This window comes from Phoenix dactylifera, chromosome 17 (genome assembly GCF_009389715.1).
Source record: "Phoenix dactylifera cultivar Barhee BC4 chromosome 17, palm_55x_up_171113_PBpolish2nd_filt_p, whole genome shotgun sequence".
NCBI classification, from domain to species: Eukaryota; Viridiplantae; Streptophyta; class Magnoliopsida; order Arecales; family Arecaceae; genus Phoenix; species Phoenix dactylifera.
This window is the reverse complement of record NC_052408.1, coordinates 7,453,266-7,472,112: the sequence shown is the minus strand read 5'-3', so window position 1 is coordinate 7,472,112 and position 18,847 is coordinate 7,453,266. Positions and strand designations below refer to the sequence as shown.

The 18,847-nt window shown below is 43.8% G+C and overlaps 1 protein-coding gene across 1 annotated transcript; it reads left to right on the top strand.

Moving 5' to 3' along the window:
- The first annotated feature begins 8,522 nt into the window (after positions 1 to 8,522).
- Positions 8,523 to 14,440, top strand: LOC103698170 (beta-fructofuranosidase 1-like). The gene is made up of 7 exons (XM_008780160.4): positions 8,523 to 9,015; positions 9,146 to 9,154; positions 9,241 to 10,121; positions 11,536 to 11,697; positions 11,769 to 12,004; positions 12,930 to 13,017; positions 13,975 to 14,440. The coding sequence occupies exons 1-7, from the start codon at positions 8,619 to 8,621 to the stop codon at positions 14,173 to 14,175; spliced, it is 1,974 nt and encodes a 657-aa protein (XP_008778382.2). The 5' UTR covers positions 8,523 to 8,618; the 3' UTR covers positions 14,176 to 14,440.
- The last annotated feature ends 4,407 nt before the right edge of the window (positions 14,441 to 18,847 follow it).

Below are 18,847 nucleotides of genomic sequence, written 5' to 3'. Positions count from 1 at the left end.
TGGTTGTGGGTTCTACTTGGGACGAAGTCATTGCACACTTGAGACTTCATATGTGTTTTTCTTAAGATGGATTAGTCCTTTTAGTAGTAGCACTTTATTTTTTTGTTCATTGTTTACCATCTCTGCCACCAAAACGGGAGCAAATATCCATAAGGAGTAAATAGATAAAACATCACGAAACTGAATTAGAACTGACCGGGCCAGCTCTTAGATAGAAGATGGAGTTTGAATGGTTAGCCACAAAGAATGCTATTCAGCGTGCATTGCTCGCCTTCTTGGATATATGGATATCTTTCAATGAGCTTAGTCCAGTGAAAAAGATGATCTTAGAGAGCACCTTGTGCGACCGGATTGCGATATTTCTTTAATCCTCGTCCAGTGTCTGGGGCTTTTTCTCGAACAGTTGGTTAAGGCGATGGGTGATTGAAGCGCGAGAGCGGTGAAGAAGGCCTCTGGCAACGAGGAACGACGACCAAGGTCGGCCAAGGGGTCGATAGGTAGCAAGGATTGGCCGCTTTCGAGGAGAGTTGAGACAAATCCCTCGTAATTGTTGGTGGTTCAGGCCCCTCCTCCGGCAGCTGGCGTGGACTAGCTACAAGGTATTGAAGGATGAGCTCGAGAACCTCCATGCAACCTCCAATGACACTTCATGGAGGTTCGTAAGATGCCATCGGAATAGGTGGAAACGTCCAGAAGAGCGTGGAGCTCGACGGCGATTATTGTTCGAAGCCTCAGCTGGAGAGTTCTGGCGAAGAGGGTAGCCCGGGAGTTGCAATTCAAGGAAAAGTTGGATTATGATGTGGAATGCTTCCTAATGGAGGAGGATCACCACACTTTCTGTTTCAAGAATGAAGAAAATCGGAATACGGCGTTAGCCAGTGGTCCCTAGTTGGTGGCCATAGAGGAATGGGTGACGAACTTCATTCTGAGCCAGAACTTCATTCTGGCCTTGCCTCTCGTGCCTCCCTCTGGAGTATTGGGAGAGGGACTCGATCTTGGATATTACGGCGGTTGGGCAACCGGCCGTCGACCCTGGATGGCTTCATTGACCAACAACAGAAGCTCAGCTTCGCCAGGGTCAAGCTGGAGATTAGCGCTTTGGATCCACTCAAGCTGGGGGTCTTCATCAAGAAGCACTCATCGAACTTTTGGTAGGCCTTCGTGTATGAAAACATGTTGGCCTTCTGCTATCTCTACGGCCGAATCGGACATAAGAAAGAGGAGTGCTGGCACTGGTGGAGGGAGAGGCAACAAGGGCATCTTCGACCCCAATGATGGTGGAGACTCCCATGGAGACTTTGGGCTAGTCGAAGGAGGTGGTGGCCGATGGGGAGCACAGCCTTGTCTTTGGTCCTTGGCTGGCCACATCCAGGATCTAGCAACCGAGGGCAGCTAAGGCAGGGATCCATCCGAAGAAGATAATCGAGTCCACCTGCGAGTTGGCTTCGGGCTCGACTTCCTCCCAATCATGTCCAAGTTCTCTTAGAAACAGGCCGAGCTCGTTGACTCGCCACCGGATTCGGATAGATAGCAAACACCTACCAAGGTGGCCCAATGGAGATCATCGAAGAAGGGAGTTCTGGTCGACGACACGGGGCATTCCACTGATGGGGCGAGTCAACACAGCTTGGGACTTGAGTTAAGCTCTGATCCGAGTTGCACTGCGGGCTAGGTCCAAGAAAGGTCCAAGAAGAGGGCCTACCGAGTTGAGCTACTGAGTTGCAGGTCGATACTGTTATGTTGGAGGTCAAATCTAGCTTCGGTTCACTAAAGCGGTTCAGGAGCCTGCCCAAGGATCGCGGGGGCATTGGGCCGGTAGAGTCTGGGCTTTTCCAATCTCAGCCCAAATCTCCACCCTCAAGTGTGATTCTCTCACTTGCCAAAGAGGATTGCGATCCCCAGAGATGTGAGTCCCCTCCCCCTTCTTCTCAATTAGCCAACATTTGGGACAATGGGGTCGTGGAAGATGGCGGTGAGTCGATCCAACAAGTTGGGACCAACATCTCCCCGTCACAGCAGCCGACCTCTTCTCCGATGCCATCAGTTGAGTCGCGGATTCTGGGTCCACTCGAAGGCGCTCATGTCATCGGCGAGGAGGCTCTAGCGAGGGTTGCAGCTGGCCAGGCTGGGGAGGCATGTGGCCACTCTACCCCAGGTTTCACATGCTCGAGTGATTTGGTGACAGGCGGTCTGAAAGGAAAGGGCATGGGGCCTATGGTCGGGGGGGTGTTGGTTTGGGCCCAAATTGAGTTGACCATGGATTGGCGGTCCGTCAACTGAAACAAGTGGTGTTGGGTGCGAATTTGGGGGATGAGCCGAAGAAAATTGTTGTGGCGGATGAGTCGTAGGTGAAGGTTGACGGAGAGGCCTGTGGCAGCCCCCGCTCTATAGAATGAAGATCCTAATGTGGAATTGTTGGGGGGTGGGAAGCCCTCCTTTAGCCTTGCCTTTCCAAGGTTAGTGCATCGGCATGACCCTGAGGTATGTGTCCTATTCGAGACTCATCTCTTGCATAGAAGTTTTCAACGTATTAGGCACTCCTTTCCTAGCTCTTAGGAATTCTATAAAGTGGAGTCTCAAGGCCTTATCAGGTGGTATTATAGTGACTTGGAGATTAAAAAATTGCAAATTTGACATCTTCCATAACTGTAACTAACAGATTATTATGGTGATTTCAGAAGAAAATGGGTCTCCTTGGATCTTGTCTCCTGTTTATGCTAGCACTGACTACAGTGAGCATCGGGTGTTATATGGTGACATGGCCAACTTGGTTCAACAGGGCTTTCCAACGGTAGTGGCATGGGACTTTAACTGCATTGACGGCCCCCAAGAATATAGGAGGAAAGCCTTTCACTAACAAGATTGAAGTCAGAGAGTTTTAAAACTTCATCGCAGCCAACGACCTGGTTGATCTCGATTTCATAGGGCCGAGATTGACTTGGTACGATAACCGGATGGGCCGAGCGAGAGTCTAGGGAAGGATTGATAGGGTCTTCACCACAACCGGATGGATCCAGCATTGGTCAGACTATCATGTATGCCATCTGCCTCGTATCGCCTCGAACCATTGCTCCATTCTGCTTGGCACCTCGTCCTTCACTCTATATCGGAGTCCTTTTCAGTTTGAGAAGATTTGGCTCTCCTATTTGCGGTCTTAGGACATTGTGTAGGAGGCTTGGCGTATGTCAATGCAAGATGATGCTATGTACAGGGTCACTCGCAAACTGGAGTTGACCAAACGTCGACTACGGAAGGGGAATTGGAAAGAGGTGGGCAACATCTTCAAGAGAATGGAGGAGGCAAAAGCTTCTATTTACAACCTCCAATCTCTAGAGGATTAGGGGGGCCTATCTGAAGGAGAGTTGGTGGAGCTCAGGGCACAGTTAGCCATGCATAACTCGCTTCTCCATCAGCAAGAGACCCTTTGGAAGCAGAAATCGAGATACAGTGGATTATGGAGGGAGACAAAAATACCAGATTCTTTCACCAATCGATGATCATTTGGAGACAGAGAAATAGAATCAGAAGCATCGAGGACAGTAGTGGTCAGATGATAGATGACTCTGGTACTATTAGGAGGAAGCTTTTATAGTTCTTCAGATCAAGATGGACGGATTGGATTGGCAGCAGTGGGTTGCCCTTTGAGAAAGCACCGATAGAGAGGGTATCAGAGGAGGAGAATATTTTATTGGTCAGCCCAATTTTGGCCAAGAAAGTCTAGGTGGCTATTTGGTCCTTGTCTGAAGATAAAGCCCTGAGGCCCGATGGTTTTTCTCCAGTCTTCTTCAAAAGATATTGGTTTATTATTAGGCAGGAGGTGACCACAGCCATCCAGCAGTTCATCAGGATGGCCTTGATGCCTAGGGCATGGAAGAGGACCTTTATCACTCTAATCCTAAAATGAAAGGATGCCACAAAGCTGGGCCACTATAGACCGATCAGTCTTTGCACTATCCTGTATAAAGCCACTGCGAAGATTTTGGTAACCAGGCTAAGGAGTATTCTGCCCCAACTCATTAACCCTAAGCAAGAGGCCTTCATCAAGAGACACACTATCTCCGACAACGTTCTCGTTGCCTAGGAGTTTATGTTTGATCTCTAGAGAGCCTCGTGTCAGAGAAGCTTGATGGATGTCAAGCTTTTTGTGGAGAGGACCTACGATAGAATGAGCTAGTGTTTCTTGACTCACTCCTTGGAGAGTTTCGGTTTTTATGAGACATGGATTAGATGGACTGTGGGTTGTGTTTAAATTCCCTTTTTTGCCATCCTGGTGAATGGTACGCCTATGCAGTTCTTCAAGTCTTCTATCGGACTTCGATAGGGATGCTTGCTTTCTCCTTTCCTCTTTATCATTTGTGCGGATGTCCTGTCCAGAGCTCTCTGGGTTGCTTCAGAGTTTTAGGCTCTAGAGGCCTATAGGCCTGGGCCAACTTCCGTATGGATTTCACACCTCCTTTTTGCTGATAATTGTATGTTTCTAGCCCGAGCAACGAGGCAGTCTGTGTAGGTGATTCGAAGGATCTTAGCAGAGTACTGCAGAACCTTTGGGCAACAAGTCAACTTGGCTAAGTCATCTATTTGCTTCAGTCCGAGCATCAAGCCACGACTAAGGGCCCTCTTTTAAGAAACTGCTAGGTGTGGGCAAGCAAGAGGGCACTTTGAGATATCTGGGGATGCCTATCACTGGTTGATGCCTTCATAGGTTGGACTGCAGCACCATAGAACAAAGTATCAGGCAAAGGCTCGAGGGTTGCAGTCGGACGCTCCTTCTATAATGGACGGAGTCACATTGGTACAGTCTGTCCTCAGTTCAATTTCAGTACATCTGCTGTCCAACACTATTATGCCCATGGAACCTCTGAGGATCTTGGAGCAGATGTTCAAAAACTTCATTTGAGGTAGCCAGGTGGGCAAAAGTAGAATTCATCTGATGGCTTGGGATGTAGTTTGTCAGTCTCTTAGCAGTTGAGGACTGGGAGTTCACTCATTGTTTGTAAAGCGAGAGCTTCTTGCTGCCAAACACGTAGCCAAGTACCTTCTTAAGGCTGAGAGTCTTTGGAATATCTTGATGAGGGCCAAATATGGTGCACGATCCTCGGCACTCGACTTTCAGACTAGGCGACATAGTTTTTTCATCTAGAGGGAGATTTGTGCCCGCATCCCAATAATGCTCCTCTGGATCATATAGTCTGTAGGTGATGGTCCGTCTATCGATGTGATGGATGATAGAGCAGCTACTTGGGTTGTGGCCTACCATGATCGATTCGGTGAGCTTGGCCAGCCATAGAGTTTGTGACCTAATCATCCTAGAGGAGAGAAGATGGAACGAGGACACCATTTAGCGAGTCTTTGGGGTGAAGCTAGTTGAGAGAGTCCTGGCTTTATCGATTCCCACTGGGAGGCCATGGATAGGACGGTATGGAGAGCAACTGGCAGATCAAAGGTTAGCACTTGAGACCTTCATGACTTGGTTAGCATAGAGGCGACTCGTTAGATTGATGGTGGCTGGATCTAGAGACTGCACATCCACCTTTATGTTGTCTTAATCATCTGGAAGGTGGCATGGGGCTGCTTATCGACTAGAAGAGTGCTGGCCAGAAGAGGATTGAGGATCAGTCTTGCTCGTGATAGATGCCCAAAAGTGGAGGAATCCATCACCCATGTTTTGTTTGGGTGCCCATGGGCGATTCAGATTTGGAGGAGGGCCCTAGCATTCTCGAGCTTGCTGCAGTCCATATCCTTGATTGAGGATTTCCTCAGCTACTTGAGGGATTTCTTGCAGAGACCTGTTACTGCAGATCAGGGTATCAGATGTGCCTATGTAGCCTACCACATTTGGCTTGACAAAAATGTCTGCATCATCGAAAACAGAAGGATGCATCTGAGGATCGTGGTGGACAAGGCACTTCTACATGCTTCTGAAATTACACAGTCTATTACTCTGATTTTATCTGGGATGGTTAGGGATATCTGGGACTCCCACTTAGCTTTTATAGTGATCTGAGTTTTTTTTCTCCTTGGAAACTCCACCCCCAAGCTTTCTCAAGGTGCACTTTGATGGTAATGCAACTAATGGTGGTGGTAGAAGAGGTGTGGGCTTTGTGATCAGGGGTCACGACTTCAGACTAGTCGCGGCCGAGGATCGACGCATCTTTGATACGATTATCTCTGGAGCAAAGCTGAGAGCTGCCTAGGAAGGCCTCACTTATGCGAGGCTCGCCTGGGTATAGATAACATCCACCTTGAAGGAAATTTCGCTATGGTGATCGAGTGGATCCAGGGTCAGCTCAGGACTGGCGATAGATAGCCAATGCTGGGGGACATCCACAGGCTATAGAGAGGTTGTGGCACTTTACATGCGACTTACATCTATCGGAAGGCAAACATGATTGCTGACTGGGTTGCCTTCTTTGTTGCCCAGTAATCGAGTGCAACTCTCTAAGAGAACCACGAAGTTGTTCCTGTTTCATTGTCATATTTTTTTCTGACTTTTTTTAGTTATACTCATGCTACATCAGTGTAAGTCACCGTTGTATCAGGAAAAAAAAAGAGCTAGTGTGGCAGTCATCCTCTTTAAATTCTTCAGCATAGGGTGAGAGATACCATGATCCATTAAAGGTTGAGACAACCAACTGATGACTATTTTCGAGCCCCCATCCAAAACAATGTTGGGAGCGGCGAGGATGGTGACTATATAAACTAGACCCTTTCGGGCACTTCTCATCTCTACCAGGAGAATAGTAATATCATAGAGGTGGCACCCTTTCACTACCACCAATGCAGCTCCTTGATAGCGAATCATGAATCCAGCACTACCATTCGCACCTCCATCTAAGGCACTACCATCAAAGTTGATCTCGAGGCAGGTAGGAGGTGGGACTCTTAAATGAAGTAGATCATCTTTAATGTCGCAACGGATGTTGTATAGCAAGTCTTTTGCTGGTAGATTAAAAGATTGATAAAAGTCATAGCAAAACATCCATTTCAAGTATTCCATTTATAATATGTTAATTAACATGAATTATAAAGAGCTAGACATTTTAATAGTTAAATAATCTATAATTAATATCTCTTGTTGCTAATTATATGGTCTTCAGATGTCTCATCCATTGCAAAGTTTCTAGATACAAGATCAAAGAAGTTTAATACCAACTTAAGGACTAAGAGCTGCATAGCTGCTATTAAAATAGCTTAGATCTCGAACGATTAAAAACTCATAAGCAATGAGCAAAGCTCTGGCACACGCATGAACCAAATTCCCTATGGACAAGTACAACATACCTTTGCTGAGATCCAAACTTTTGCTTGCACGCATTTGAACATAATAAAACATACCTCTTAAGTCTTAACAATGAAAGTCTCCGTTATTGTGGCTCTTTGATAAGTAGAATTCTCAATTGGCTATAAATTTGCCACGCTAGGCTTTGTTACAGCCGAAGCAATGGGTTGAGTAAAGAATTGTGCCATTGTTATTTGTCTTGTAATTGTAAACAACATCAAGATCAAGTCATCGTTCAACGGAGACAAACATCAAAGACAAAACTTGCTTGGATAGATGAAGATCATATTTTAATTAAATGAATAGCTTCACGTTTTAGCCATGCTTAGACTGTCACTTTTAAAACGCATCTTACATGGGAGTTAAACGCTAAACGTGCAACCATGTCATTAATTAGCACCGTCCAGCGACTCCAAGCCATGCAGCGACGAGCCTTGAAAGCGCCCCAAAAGCCTGCCGAACTTTTCTCCAAGTAAGCGTTCCGGAAGCCTTTTTTCCAAACTTTTCCTTTTATCTATATTACGTGGGACCCACATCCACATGAACCACATGGCTCCACCTCATCACCGTACGTGTCCACTTCTAATTGCTTAGAAATGTCCCCCTCCATTCTGACACAAAACAGCTAGGCCCATTCTCATGTCGTTTGTCCAATATCATGAACCCAACCGTTAGGAAACCATAACGGCAACCAACCCATCCCAACAAAGTAAAATAATTCACGCCATCGAAATATGCACGACGTCACCATCCTTTGACCCTCCGCGGGCACATCTTACCTTCCGCGCTCCACCCTATAATCAAAAAAAAAAAAAAACTAATACACATTCTAAAATGATTGGCTGCAAAGAAAGCCTGATCAACGGTCCAACTTTAAGGAACCCAGCCAACCATGTGGTGCCACGTAGATAAGGATTGGATGAATGTCTTGGGCTCCAATGGACTGCGCGTCCGTGTTTCCCGACCGAATATTTATCGCCCATCTCTCGCTCAGTCGCCGCCGCGCTCGGGTCGGACGAGTCACCACCACGCACCAACCCTTGTCCTCCGTCATGTCGTCTCCCCATTGGCTAAAAGCCTCCCACGTCATAAATGAGTGATGTTACAGGAAAGCCAGCCTGGCGCTCAAGGAATGCATGTCCCCATCCACCTCCATCTCTCTCTCCCTCGCTTCCTTTTTGGCTTCATTCTCTGAGTCCATTTCGATGCCTCTATAAATATAAACTCCAACCTCTAGCCTTTCGAAACGCCTACATTTGTTCTTTCATCCCCATTTCTCTCCATCGGCGCGAGAGTCGAATCGAATTCTCCGTCGAAGGGCAGTGACCGGCCCCTTCCCATGGACGCCCGCCACCTCGAGTCCTCCATCCCGCTCCCCATCGCCTACGCCCCCCTCCCCTCCGGCGCCGCCGGAGACCATCCCTCGAGGCGCCGGACCAACATCCGCCTCCTCTCCCTCGCCTCCGCCGCCTTCTGCCTCCTCGCGGTCGCCGCCTTCCTCTTCGGCGACCGCCGCGACCCCCTCCCCCCTGCCTCCTCCTCCAACTCCTCTTCCTCCTCCTTCCGCGTCGCATCTCGCCCCGTCTCCCGCGGCCCCTCCGATGGCGTCTCCGAGAAGGTCTCCGGCGCCTCCCCCACCCTCCTCTCCGCCTCCCCTCCCTACCCCTGGACCAATACCATGCTCCAATGGCAGCGCACCGGCTTCCATTTCCAGCCTCCCCAGAACTGGATGAACGGTCTCGGTCTCATCTCTCTCCCATTTCCCTTTTTTTTTCTTAACCAAATTGTCTAAATCTCTTAACTCTATTTTTCTCTTCCTCGGTGGTGGAATCTGATGGCTTTCTTCTCCTCTCCTCTTTGCCTCAGATCCAAATGGTACGCAAAAATAGTAACACGTCCATCATGTATTTGGATGGTTCTGAAGAGATCCTGACCGTCAGATTTTGTTGGTATCTATACAGGACCGCTGTGGTACGAGGGGTGGTATCATTTGTTCTACCAGTACAACCCGGACTCCCCGGTGTGGGGGATCATCTCGTGGGGCCACGCCGTGTCACGTGATCTGGTTCACTGGGACCACCTCCCCCTTGTCATGATCCCCGACCGCTGGTACGACCTCCGCGGTGTCTGGACCGGCTCCGCCACCATCCTCCCGACCGGCCAAATCATCATGCTCTACACCGGCTTGACCAACGAGTCGGTCCAGGTCCAGAACCTGGCCGTCCCGGCCGACCCGGCCGACCCGCTGCTGAAAACTTGGGTAAAGTCCGACTCCAACCCGGTCCTCGCCCCCCCGCCCGGGATCGGCTCCACGGACTTCCGCGACCCCACCACCGCCTGGTACGACCCGTCGGACGGCACCTGGCGGATCGCCATCGGCTCCAAAGACGGGTCCCACGCCGGTATCGCGATTGTCTACAAGACCCGTGATTTCGTCCGCTACGAGCTCGTGCCGGGGGTGCTGCACAGGGTGCCGCGGACCGGGATGTGGGAGTGCGTGGATTTTTTCCCGGTGGCGGTGGAGGAGGGGACGGCGGCGGCGGTGGAGGGGATGGACACATCGGCGGCGGCCGGGGCCGGGGTGAGGCACGTGCTGAAGGCGAGCTTGGACCAGGACCGGAACGACTACTACGCCATCGGCACGTACGACATGGCGACGAACACGTGGCGGCCGGAGGACGAGGGGATGGACGTGGGGATCGGGCTGCGGTACGACTGGGGGCAGTTCTACGCGTCCAAGACGTTCTACGACCCAGAGAAGCGGAGGAGGGTGTTGTGGGGTTGGATCGGCGAGACGGACAGCGAAAGGACCGATCTTTTGAAGGGCTGGGCGTCGCTCCAGGTATGGCGGTCGACGACTTTTCTCCCTCTTTTCTTTGACCTTCCACTCGTCAAATACCAGCCGGAATGCGTTCCACGTGTGGCCGCCCATCTAACGTTAGCCGACTAGATGAGAATCTAAAAAAATAAATCTTCCGCGCTGATGGATAAATTATTTGGTGGATCTACGAATATAGGGTAAAATAAATCCGTCCAATTCAGGATGATATCTTCTTGGGTCCACCGTAGACGTGGCCCCTCTAATAATTCTGCGTGGTGATGCATGGTAGATGGGTTGCTATATATCGAAATCTTGCACACAACCACATGGTCGGAGTATTTTTTTATTAATCGGTTGATGATAAATATTTATATTTTTTCTACGTAACAGGGCAGTGCACCTTGCCTTACCGTTGTCGTTACATTCCAAGTGCTGCGTTGAAGGTTTAGACAATAAGTATCTATATTGGTTTTGATAACTAATATAAGCATCATTAGTTTTTATTTTTGAAGAGATCTTTGTAAGCTAAATAGAACGTGACATGTGGATTCAGAACAAGTCTATTATATGCAACGATCTTAATTGCTTGTTGAGATGTTTGCTCGCATGTGCATGTAAATTTGAGATACCTCTTGACCAACACAAATACAATACTTGTAATCAATAATGCATGTATAATAATTATAATATATATGTATGATTGTCTGGAGATCAGCAACGAATTAAGACCTAAAATGCTTTAATATTCATTTATATATTAGAAGCCAACCATTCTCCTTCCTGGCAAATGGCAATCATTATTTGCAATCTCGGTTATAGAAAATATCGATTATTAGAATACTTGGTTTTTGATTTATGGAGTTCATGGAGGTGCTTGATCATACATGGCCAAAAAGAATTCCCATGTCTTTTTGATATCAAAACTTGACTTATACCAAAGTTGTTGGAGTATTTTAAATAATCCACCGTCAACCTGGTACATGGGCAATCTTTCTATATATAAAGTCTGCTTTATTTCCTATGTTGAAAGAAAAATGCTGTGGTCTCCAACTCCGGTGCCAAAAAAAAACACTCCCACCACTAGCCTGCTGCAGGTCACAAGGCATTTGGTGCTTTGACAGAATCCCACCATGCACTTCAGCAAGTTTAGTCTTTTAAGGTAGAATCAACAAAATCTTTTTCTGACCATAATTTGATGCATAGATGACCATGGTCTCTGCCCAATTTTAATCTCAAATAATTTACTGACTTGTTTCACAGATCATCCATAATGGTTGAAGTGCCCCATCATAAAACCATGTGACATGATTTACTATTCATTGATTGAAGAATTTATCTTTGAACTTAATGATATTCAATGATATATAGAGGAGATTTCGACAGAAGCTAATCTTTGATTTCAATACCCTGAATTACTTTGTGAATAACATGGCAGGGCATCCCCCGGACTGTGCTTTTTGATACCAAAACTAGAGGCAATCTGCTCCAATGGCCTGTGGAGGAGGTGGAGAAATTAAGGATGAGCAGCAAGGACTTTGGTAGGATCACAATTGACACTGGATCGGTGTTCCCCCTCGATGTCACTGGAGCCATACAGGTTGCTAAGAAGCTAAAAAACGCTTAGGTGGATGTTGAAAGCCAGTTGTTAACTTCTTGCTTTTGTTGCAGTTGGATATAGAGGCTGAATTTGAGATCGAGAAGGAGGCATTGATGATGGCCGTCGAGGCCGATGTAGGGTACAACTGCAGCACGAGCGGCGGGGCGACCAAGAGGGGCATGCTTGGGCCATTTGGGTTGCTCGTCTTGGCTAATGATAGGCTATCAGAGAAGACTGCAGTGTACTTCTACATTGCAAGGGGAACAGATGGCAACCTTCGCACTCACTTCTGCCATGATGAATTAGAGTAATATGATTCTTGATCTTCTTCTAGTTGTCATACAACTATCTTCTTATACTATTAAATGCAGGGGCGATAAAGGCATTCTTAATGCTAAAAATTAAAAGGTTGCAAATAAATTAGTACTCTAGGATTCTTAATTATTGATCAAGATTGGGATTGTAAGATTGGGGCCTTCTTTATTGCAAATACTAACTAATGTTTCAAGCCTAACCCACATTCCTATAGCTGCCTCTCTCTTTCTCCTTACATTTTTAGAAATGATTACACTAGGTGAACAAAAAGCCACCCATCTTCTATATATTGTAATTGCAATCAACTACTAAGATTTCACTTCCCCTCCAATGCTCCAATGTCCTTAACACTGCAAGCATGTCCCATGCATGAACTGCATCAAGCAGCTGCATTATAGGAATTTGAAATATAAGGGATAAGGAACGAAGTTCCAAAATGCAGGTCCTCTCTTCTCATGGAAGCTAACTACTCTTGCAATTGGTGGCCGGCAAAACTATAGTTTTGATCAGTTTAAGTAACTTCTTCCTGCTGACATAGTTTTTCCATCAAGATCAATGTTCATGCTTGCTTAATGTCTGCATTTACTTACTAGGATAAATGATGAGTCCATAAATTGACACTGCCTATTTGCCCTTTTGATTAAGGAGGGATCCCCTTGTTGCACTCTTCATGTCTAAGAAACAGCAAGCTCTTATAAGACTACATATTTGGTGCTTGTTTCCTTTCATAGGACTCCTTGCGTTCTACATCGGTTATGAATAAGTGACAACATTGCTTTGCTTTGTCAAAGTTGATGCCATGCAATAAACTCTCTTTTCTTATACAGCTTGATAATGCTACGCATCCTACATAGGTTATAAATCAATTAGAACATCAGTTTGTAGAACTTAATTTCAAGCAATATGTTCAAATGCAGGTCATCCAGGGCGAGTGACATTGTCAAGAGAGTAGTCGGCAGCACAGTCCCGGTCCTTGATGGTGAAACTTTGTCAGTGAGAATACTGGTAAGTGGACATTCTGGGATTTGCCTTGTGTATTTTCCATGAACTATCTAAAGGAGAGAACACCCCAAAGTAAAGAAAAAAAAAAGGATTAGTCTCCTCATCATGATTTAAAAATCAGCTAGCGGTTAGGACATTTTGCTTAGAGAATGCATAATAATTGGTAAATTTTCTTCTTAATTATGTCTTGATCTTTTAACCCATATTTAAAATCGAGTCACTAAAAAATACAATATTAGATGTGATCTGACCTTAAAAATCCAATAAATCATTAGTTTTATTAAATTTGTGGTAGCAGTTTTTTTTTTTAATGTAAATGGAGGAAGGAAAACCATCTCCCTAATATACTAGAAAAGAATAAACAGTGCAGTGGAAGAAGAGGATAGGTACAAAAGGGAAGAAGAAAAATAACTATAGGAAACTAATCATTCTTGTGTTCTCAATTAATAGATACTCTATTTTCCTCTCTAGGATGTGATGACCCTTCTTTGGCCACTTCCTGATGGTTATAAAGGCCTGAATTTGGAGACCAAGGCATGATTTGCATGATCAAGTATATATTTGTTCGTGTTTATTGATGGACATATAATTTATCAATAAACTACAAAACAGTTTACATATAATTTTTTCTTTTTTGAGAAGAAAGAGTTTACATATAAATTTTAGATTAATTACATAGGAAGCATTCATTAGCCAAATTTTTTTCAAAATTCATTCAAAAATTATTGAAGGGCATAGAGATATTTCTGGGGGGAAACAACAGAGATACATTATGACGATTGCATCCATTACAGAATGAGAAGAATATTTATTACGGTCAAGTTCCGGCATCTTTTTCTTTTGGACATATGGTCAAGTTCAAATATCACTTTAGTCTAGCTAGATTAATTCTTGAACAACATTTGCAACTTGGATAGAATATGACTAGAGTGCAATTTTTTTTTGTAAAAAATTTTCCAGGTTGATCACTCCATTGTTGAGAGCTTTGCTCAAGGGGGAAGAACATGCATCACTTCTCGCGTCTACCCAACTGAAGCAATTTACAATGCAGCAAAAGTCTTTCTATTCAACAATGCCACCGGTGCTTCTGTGACTGTCAAATCTCTCACCATATGGAAGATGGACTCCACATTCAGTCACCCCTACACCACTCAAGCTTAGAATTATTTATACTCTTGCTCTCCTTCTTCACCCCTACGGCTTACCGATTTGTTCATCCAACCCAATAGCCTCTTATTTCCCATTTCATCCCTTTCAATTGTATGTATTGCGACTTCATTCATTAGGAAGCTCGTTGTCGAGCTGCGTTCGCTCCCATTTGGAGAAAATTTTTCGGCAAAATGGTTATGTCAGGGAGCTCTCCTATTGTAGTTATCACTATTGCCATAGAAAATTTAAATACGATGCTAAACCAACATGGGGGCAACTTTAGTGGTTTTGTAGCCCTAAACAAATGGGCTGCAGAATCTGAAAGTTTCGAAAGAGGCTAAGCAAGATAAAATTCTTCTGTGATGGTCTTCATTTCTTTATCGGTATCCAAAAAAATATCCAAATTATATCTATATTTAGATAAAAAATATGAATATATTTAATATTTAATTTGTATCCGTATCCGTTTATAACAAATATGGAAACATGAATATGCTTAATATTCGATTCGCATCATATCCGTTTAGAATAAATATGAATATTAATTTTTATATCCGTTTAATATCTGTATCCATTTCTACATTCATCAAAAAAAATATTGATACAAATATAAATATATCAATGATAAGATCCATCTGCATCCTAGTCTTTTCTCTCTCCAAATGGTTAATCTAACATTTTGGATATTTACTATTAGATAAAGTGTTCTTACTTTTGGCTTTCTACAGTTACTGCATGGGCCTTAACTCTTGCACAGATAGGTTTATCTTTTAAGTCATTATGGCCGACTCCCTGCATATGATTTGGGTGCCACAACATTGCTATGGTTGAATGGGCCCTGAGATTGTTTCTACTTACCCTAAGGCTATCCCATGCCTATACATTGTAGGTCCTGTAGACTTGTAAAGTAACTAACAAGTATTTCTAGAAAATAAAAAAAAATCTTGAGTTTTAGAAGATAAGGGTGCCACAAATAAGAACTCTAATTTACAAGATAATAATTTTTTATCTAAACCAGCATAATACACTCATTATCTTAGGGGGAAATTGCCTAGTTATGCACCGAATAGGACATGCTTGAGAGCTAAACTGGCCCTCTAAAGACCCATCTTTTAACTCCATCTTTGTTCTAGAATGATGGAGCGAGATTCTAATCCAAGACTCAGAGAAACCCAACTCCATTTCCAACGAATGATGGGCCTCGATTCTGTACATGGAAAGATGCAGCCAGGCTTGGAACAGAGGAATCCACATCAAATTCAGAGCAGAGCTCTCTGTTCTCATTTTATCACCAGGCTGCAGCTTTGGCTCTGCGCCCCAAAAATCTACGAAGTCCAAGACAAGTAATCCTGAATTCATTTCATCCAGTGGGAAAAGACCGGCCCATCACATGTCTCATTAGTGTTGACCGTAGACCGAGGTTCTTCACCTTGCCTCCTCTCATCTCTGAGTTTGTTCTGCGAAAGAACACATAAAATATCCCGGTTTGAACTTTTTTATCCATGGTGTGTTGTGCTAAACAAAATCAAGTTGCATGGAAATGTAGTAGTCGCTGGGCCTATGCTTTGTTTTTGTGGAGTTGTAAGGATTATGATAAGTGGGATCCATAATACTATAATTGACATCATTTTAGTTCCTTCTAGGGCCATATTATCAAATTATACTAGGCATTCTAGATCAAATCAGTGCCATCCAATCTCATGCTTCTACCTATGATAACCACATATGTTGATTAAGCAAATGGTCACAAAAGCTTAAGCTAATAAAAAAAAAGATTGATTAGAGGATTCAAACTCGTGACCTCCAACTAATTTGAGTTTATGTAACGTATTGACAAGTGATCCCAAAAACTTTAGTTAATAGATCAACAATATATATCAAGTTTAACGGCATTCAAGTTTTTTTTGAAAAAAAAAAAGAAGGATGCATAAGAGTATTGTAACCATCAAGTTAAGACCGTTGAGAATGCATTATCCTCATAAAGTGGAAACATCTACCTTGTCAAAACCTACTGTCCATGTCACATCAACAATTGCAATCCTTTGGGTGTAAGAATTTGGGCATATGGTTACACTCCTATTTTGGTTGCATATTCCAACTCTTCTTTTTTTTCAGAGAAATAAAAATGTTCATTCAAAAAAATATAAATTAAGTAGAAGGGATGGTGTAATTATAAATTGCATAAATAAAAAAGAATTCTCATAATATCAACAATGATAGTCCTCTCAATTAGTCAAAATACATAGCATATAGTTCAATCTAATTTTTCTTGAGTACTGCCAGGTTGTCTTTCGCAAGAAGAAATGATGGATCTTTTTTTTTGCAAGGTCGATCATTAGGTTGCCATGCACAAATCTCAAAGCAATCCAAATTATCTTATTCATCTATATGCATGAATCTCAAAGCAACTATTGTGCACTTGATCCAATCATGTCCATCGCTATTTATGGCTTAGACCCTACTAATTATGGCTCTCTACGTCTAAGAGCAATCTCAATGAGAAAATAGAAAAAATAGAAAGAGAGATTCTATGATTTCGCCAAACATACTTAGCATTAGATAAGGAGAGCTCAAATCCTCTACAATATTTATCCATAAAACTTTTATAACTGAGATACATAATAATTTGGTGAGCACTGGAATCCAACCTATGTCACTACTACCAATCCACTGATAACATTACCATAAGCACTAATTGGCACCTTCGGACAGATTTTTCAGAATATTGTGTTTCTAAATCTTCATTTAATTAGACCTAGGATTACTGAATTTCTAGCAGAGAGAAATTTGTTCAAATTCAACAGCTTCTTTTACCTACCACATATCCAAATTTCTGCAATTTATATCAGGGTTAAATGAGTACAGTGAATGACATAAATTAGGTGACCAAAAGGTCAAGACCTTACCCTATGGTGGTTGAGTCAAGTTAGGGTTGTGTGTTTGCTGCTTTATCACATAAGACCCAAATTAATGACCAACATTTATTAGGCGGCTTTACTTAACTCTGACCTCTTCTGACCTCTTCCTCGGCGGAGAGCATAGCATTTTCAAGTCTCCCTAGATGTTAGAAACTTCAACCGGCGCTACTCCATACTCCCTGATTTATGGGATGGAAGCAGTGCTACCTGTTGAATTGGAAGTTCCATCCCTTAGGGTCGCCCTGGAATCCGAAATACCGGAAGCAGAATGGAAAAGCAAGGGGCAGGTTTGAGCAACTAAATCTGATAGCAGACAATGCTTAACCATTTGATCCATTTAATTTAATTCAAACCATCGTAAATCAAGTTAGGTTATATATTTAATAAGTTGGTCAAGTCTGAATCTAAATTTTCGATCATTTAATAAAAAAATAAATTTTAATTTATTTTGTATCAAATCCAATCCATATTTAGTCCGTACCTAATCTTTTGCCACCCCCACCAGCATATGGTATACCAACCCCAGATGAGAAAAGGATTGCGTTGGGGCCTGCTGCAAGACACTCGGAAAGAAAAGAAACAAAAGAAACATGGGGAACATGCTTGAGTTGGGCCACGCTCAAATGCAATAACTGCGGTCTACCGTCGGCAGAGTCTCAGCTTCCCCAATTCCCCACCTTCCCGGCCCACCCCCAATCCATTCCCCCAGACCAGCCACAGTTTAAGTAAAATGTGGGCCCCCAATTTTCCTAAACTTGCGGCGCTAATTTGTCCAATTTTATGTACCCGTTGAGACGGGCACTTTTAAATTTGAATGAAGAGGACCGTTGAAACTTTTACATGACAAAACTGCCCTCGAGAATTTAAACTATTTTCCCTTGGATCACCATCGGTAATGGAAGGATTTTTTTCTTTCTTTCTTTCTTTCTTCCTTTCATCCACCTCTCCCACCTTCTTCCCTGCCAACTACAGGAAGAAAGGCTCCAATGGGGAGGACTGATTTCGAGGCAGAGAAGATGCCGATGGAAAGCGGCCAAGGACAGAGAGAAATGTATCAAAAGAGGCGAGAAAGAAGAGAGAAAGAGACCGGACAAAGCTTCATTTCTGTTCATTACGTATTGACCACGGGTCACGGGGGAGCCACTCAAAAGCGCACGAAAACAAAAGGCTGGGTGTCTCCCTAGCAACGGCCGTTAGCTTTTGTTTTTTTTTTTTTTGAAATCTGGTGCCGCGGGAACGGGGAACCAGGCGTCAACCCACGGCCTCTAATATCTCCTTCTTCTTCTTCTTTTCTTTTCCCTTTTTTTTTTTCTTTTTTTTTTTCGTTCTACGACAGGTACAGTACACCCAATAAAATCACAAAACTAAATACCTCGAAGTGTTATAAACAACTCTCCATCTCCAACCCATAGGGTACTACCGAAATGATAAGCAACCACCTAGTTTGCAGCTTTATTACCTTTACGGAACACATGCTTGGCCTGGAAGGCTCCTTCAGCCTCCACCATTGCCCAGATATCTTCGGCTGTTCCACATCGGACAACAAGCAGCTTTCTTTTATTTTATTTTATTTTTATTTTTATTTAAGAAGGGGAGAGGGTGGTAGGTGTGGGTTACAAAGCTCATAACCTTCCAATCATTCTGCATTTTTTTTATATATCTATTTGAATTGTGTACATTGGGGTTTTTTTTAATTTGACAATAACTAAATATATATGATTTAGATTAGTAAGCAACTCATTTATAATAATCTATTATTGGAAAAA